This window comes from Brassica napus, chromosome A7 (genome assembly GCF_020379485.1).
Source record: "Brassica napus cultivar Da-Ae chromosome A7, Da-Ae, whole genome shotgun sequence".
NCBI classification, from domain to species: domain Eukaryota; kingdom Viridiplantae; phylum Streptophyta; class Magnoliopsida; order Brassicales; family Brassicaceae; genus Brassica; species Brassica napus.
Window position 1 is genome coordinate 17,290,493 of NC_063440.1, and position 4,962 is coordinate 17,295,454.

The window sequence follows — 4,962 nt, forward strand, 5'->3', positions numbered from 1 at the left end:
AATGCTGCACTATTGCAGAAAGTTTTCCTTCATTTTTTAATGTTTTTCTTCAAAATAAAAGACTATAGGAGATGGTCTTATTATCGCTTCCATTTAGTTCGACAAGTACTATCAATATTTGTTTCTAGATACAAGATCATTACATCGAATATACCCTCACACGTGTTGATCTTTACACATTCACTTTCTTATATAAGTACTCTCACGTAAGTATAAATTGTAGAGATATATAATATAGAATAACGTGTAACTAGACATAGAGGCAATCAAGTAATTCACGAGATACCAAAGGATTTGTCCGTATGTATCACATTCTGTAGCGATGAAGAGATCAGACTGTAAGGCAGACATGTGAGAGACGAGAGGATCCTATAAACGTTGTAGAAACTCTGATCTCTAATTTCTCTTTCTTAGTATATATATATATATATATATAGAAGAAAAACCGTAGGGTAAGAGGAGAAGAAACTAAAAATTTGAAGGATGGTTTCGAGGGAATACAAGAGAGATTCCTCTCTTCGTGAAAAGTTTCAATTGCTTCGTTCAATCACTAACTCTAATGCTGTAATTGATTCCATCACTCTCTTTTTAACTTTGTTTTTTTCTTATTTTGTTAGGATTCGACCTCTACTATATAACCAATTCAGTCGTACTATTTTACATACCAAATTACCAATTTAACCGTGACCTCTATCTTTCTTTGATTCATTAGAGATCAAAGTTTACTCCTTTTCATTGTATGTAATACTTTTTGGGATATCGCTTTTGAGAGTAATCATTTAGTGATATTTGTTATTTGATTTTTTTCTGTCTATCTTAAATATATAGTTAGTTACTTACTTCGTTCTAACCATAATCAACAATATAGTTTTAACAAGAAAAATAAAAGAGCCAAAATGTGTTAACTGAAATGGGAAGTTTTCCCAGACTAAACTTGAATCACACGTTTTGCAGGAAAGTGAAACCTCGATCATAGTGGATGCATCAAAATATATCAAAAAGCTTAAGCAGAAAGTTGAAAAAATCAACAATGAGACCACGTCTGAGAAATATTTCTGTGATCCTACCGGTCACATGGTATATCAACATATATCTTTGAGTATTTGACCCATTTACATTAAAATGCTTCAGTTGATTTTGGGGTTTTGTACTGACGATAGGTTACAGTGGAAACCCTAGAGAAGGGATTCATGATAAAAGTAATGTCAGGGAAGAATGAGGCAGGCTTGTTGGTTTGTGTTCTTGAAGCCTTTGAAGATCTTGGACTTGAGGTTGTTGAAGCTAGGGTTTCATGTATGGACTCATTTAGCTTGCATGCCATTGGTTCATCAAATGTAAGCACACTAATCTCCGTTGTCATTGTTATATATTAGTCCATTCATTATAATTTTTCACAAATGATTTATAATTTCAATCTCCCAGAATGATGATTGTGAAAGCATGGATGGTGAATCAGTGAAACAGGCAGTTGCAGTGGCAATCAGGACCTGGAGTGATAGCCATGATCCAAAAGGGTAAAGACAGATAAAGTATTCATGATTATCTCTCTCTATATTTATACATTTGTTTGACCTAAAAAGGGATTTTAGTTAGACACACAATCAAGAAGAATCAATTGTATGTCTCTCTCAATCAAAATTTCTAATGAAAAATATTCCTTCGGCATCAAGTTTTATTTTTATTTTTATTTTTCGGCATCAAGTCATACATTACTATTTTATGAAAACTTGAATAACTTCATCAAAATAAACATTCAGAACTCAGAAGGACACTTTCTGTCGTTTCTTTATATATTTTATAAATACTTCTTCGTTTTTTTTAACTTTACATGTCATAGTTTTTTTTGCCAAGACATGTCATAATTTACTCTTTTTTTTTGTCTTGATATCTAAAATATCCCCCTCATCATCATTCAAGAATAGTTCCCACATTTATTTGATGCATATACTTCTCAGTGACACATTATGGATAATATAAGAAGTCCTAACACCACATTATCTATTATACAAATATGGACTATAAACTTTAATCGATACAAATACATATATCATTCTTTTAATTCATCAAATTACCATTATTCCATTTATTCCAATTCATTTTATTCTATCTGCACCTAAAATGAATTACGAGAGAGAGAGAGAGAGAGAGAGAGAGAGAGAGAGAGAGAGAGAGAGAGAGAGAGAGAGAGGAGAGAGAGAGAGAGAGAGAGAGATGAGAGGAGAGGGCGAGAGAGAGGAGAGAGAGAGAGAGAGAGAGGAGAGAGAAGAGAGAGAGAGAGAGGAGAGAGAGAGAGGAGAGAGAGAGAGAGAGAGAGAGAGAGAATATTGATACTTCCATCTATTAAAACAATTTTTTCAACAAATAATAGCTAGTGATTATTCAAGTTGAATACTGACAAATGAGTGAATCAAATGGAAACCACTTTTTGTATACGACCTAGATTCACAGTTGAACCGGTAAATTTGGTGACCGATATATAGTCCGGTATAGGTCTAATTTAATACCCGATATTTGAAATCCCAATAAAACATGGTAAAAACTCTATAAATTTATTAAACTTCTGATATACTTTTTAATATTATATAAAATTAATAAAATTATTTGATTTGTAAAAATATGAAGGATTAGTGATAGAGAAACCAAAATTTTTTGATATGATTCAGTATTTTTTATTTTCATATATGATAAACTGCTATAAGTTTGTCATTTTTCTTTTCTAATATATTTAAAAATTAATTCTATAATAATAGGTATTTACTTATTTATTAACTTTTAACCAAAGTGCTAATTTGGCTTAAAAAATCAAATAATTTTTTTTCATGGCAATGTAAATTAAAAATAAAATAGAAAATTTCAAATACTTAATTATATTTTGTAAATAAAACAAAATTTTATCTTATGTTCTATTTTTAGTGGTTAATAGTATTATATTAATTTGCTCAAAATAATAATATTATATTGATATATTATTATATATTAAATTTTATTAATAATATCACGATGAACAAAAAAGTAATCTTGTTTAGTATTCTGGTTTAAAACATTAATGGAAAGTGACCGTAGCACGGCCAATACATGAATGATAAATGAGATGAACCAATTAAATATGAGGGAACAATGGAAGCAAACATTGCTTTGTTATCTCTATGAGGAGATTTGGGTTCGATTCTTTCCTTAAGTTCTAAACCTACCTAAAGGGAAAATCATACTCGAGTGAAAGTCGATATAATTGTTAGCAAATTCGCCGAGGGGTTTTGTCGAAAGGTAGTCTTGAGAGCTCTAGAATTTCAACAGCGTTTGAAGCGTTTATAGACGACATAATATGGTTTCTACATAGATCCCGTAAATAAGGAATCTCGTATTTGTCAGCAGCACAGTACCGGGACATTGCATGTTTCTTCAGCTTCTCGGAAGGCATGCACTCTCCAGCGTAACAAAACTCGACAAAAACCTCTAACTCTTTACGTTTAAGATCGGAGAGAGTTATTGTCTCGTGAACAGTCCAGTTCTTTATTTTGTCAGATTCAAACATGGTCGCAAACACCTTTGATCTTGCTGCCTATAATATCATCAAAAATTCGTTGGTCGTACGTTTTAAATAAGAATGAAGATTTAAGATATTCACATACCAGAATAATTTTGTGGGCGGCGATGAGTTCGTCACCATCATTGTTGTGGCCGGGCTTGAGCCATACATCGACTCCCCATTGTTCTTTGAAAACTTTCACTAGTCCATGGACGAAAACTTCTAAGTTTGTTTGCGTTGTCATGTCCTTTGTTTTTGCAGACAAGCAATCAACAAAAACTCTCTATATACGTATATGAATGAGTTTCATTTATCTACAGGTTTTGGAAATAAGAATCCTATTAATAGGAAAACTAGACAAGTTGAATAAACTGTTGTATTGGTAGCAATAACTAATTGATAATCTCAGATAATTATAACCGGTATTCTCTTCTTTTTTTTTGTGAAAATTTAATTTTGTAGACTCATCCATTGTTATCAATGATTAGAAAATATATTATTTAATCAATTTTTCCAATTGGTCTATAAACAATCAACTTAGTATTAAATTATGCTATCTTAATTTTTGCTTTATTTTTTTTGATTGACTAGAAATATTTCGTGAATGTCTTTTATTTTATTGGTTGGAATGAAAATTCATTAATGCTATATGCCAAGAGTTTATATTTTGATTTTTGAAAATAACGATTATTAATAATTATGTAGATAAAAAAATCTTAAGATAATGCAAATAAAATCGTCAGATAATTCTCACATGTAAAATCATCTATTTAATATTTTACAATGTAAAATAAATTATGTTTTTAACATTTTAGAAAAAACTCCAGGTATAATAATGGTGAACATGAGATTAGAACCAGACTGGTTCAACCAGTAAACATCTCCTAAGTTTTGCATTCATATTTCGAGCATTGAAAAAAAAATAACAAAAAAAGTTTTTTGACTGAAACTTTCAAAGTAGCAAACGACCCTAATTAAAGCTCTTGACGAACTACTAAATTATACGTAGCAGAAAAGAATTCTTATTATTATCTTTGGGGTATGTTCTATCCCCTCTTATTGCAGAACCTAATTAGCTCCACGGTTAAACTTGTGTTTCTTCACGAACCAATTAAACTCTCTGGTAAAAGCAATCTCCTTCATGTGACGTATGACATAACACCGAGCCTTCATCGGGGAGGGTTTTCTCACGGATCGTCTTTCGAGATTTCCAAAATATCAAGCGCATTCCCAATGTTAAGTGAAGACATAAGTTGGTACCTACATAACTCGTAATAAGGGAACTGCTGTCCAAATTAGCTGCAACGAAAACGACCTTGCATGTCTTCAAATTCTCGGAGTACTGTATGGAATTTTCAAACGGTCACATGAAATGATAAAACCTCTAGCGGTCATGGTTCATTCTCGTTAGAGAATGATCGTCTCAGTCTCTTTAT

At 31.5% G+C, this 4,962-nt stretch overlaps 2 protein-coding genes across 3 annotated transcripts in view; one reads left to right on the top strand and one right to left on the bottom strand.

Annotated features, from left to right (window-relative positions):
• Positions 1-267: 267 nt before the first annotated feature.
• On the top strand, positions 268-1,669 carry LOC106356736. Of its 2 annotated transcripts, none has more exons than XM_013796459.3 (4): positions 268-564; positions 955-1,077; positions 1,161-1,334; positions 1,457-1,669. In XM_013796459.3, the coding sequence occupies exons 1-4, from the start codon at positions 484-486 to the stop codon at positions 1,457-1,459; spliced, it is 381 nt and encodes a 126-aa protein (XP_013651913.1). In that variant the 5' UTR covers positions 268-483; the 3' UTR covers positions 1,460-1,669. The 2 variants fall into 2 exon arrangements, with proteins under 2 accessions (XP_013651913.1, XP_013651911.1); XM_013796457.3 differs by having other exon boundaries at positions 283-564; positions 1,423-1,669.
• Positions 1,670-3,232: 1,563 nt separating this feature from the next.
• The window catches only part of LOC106357451 (putative BTB/POZ domain-containing protein At2g40440), a 2,226-nt gene continuing 496 nt past the window's right edge, over positions 3,233-4,962 (bottom strand). The window contains exons 3-4 of the mRNA XM_048735553.1: positions 3,630-3,773; positions 3,233-3,559 (exon numbers count right to left, since the gene is read on the bottom strand). Coding sequence (XP_048591510.1) covers positions 3,233-3,559; positions 3,630-3,773 — 471 coding nt within the window. The remainder of the gene's footprint in view (positions 3,560-3,629; positions 3,774-4,962) is intronic.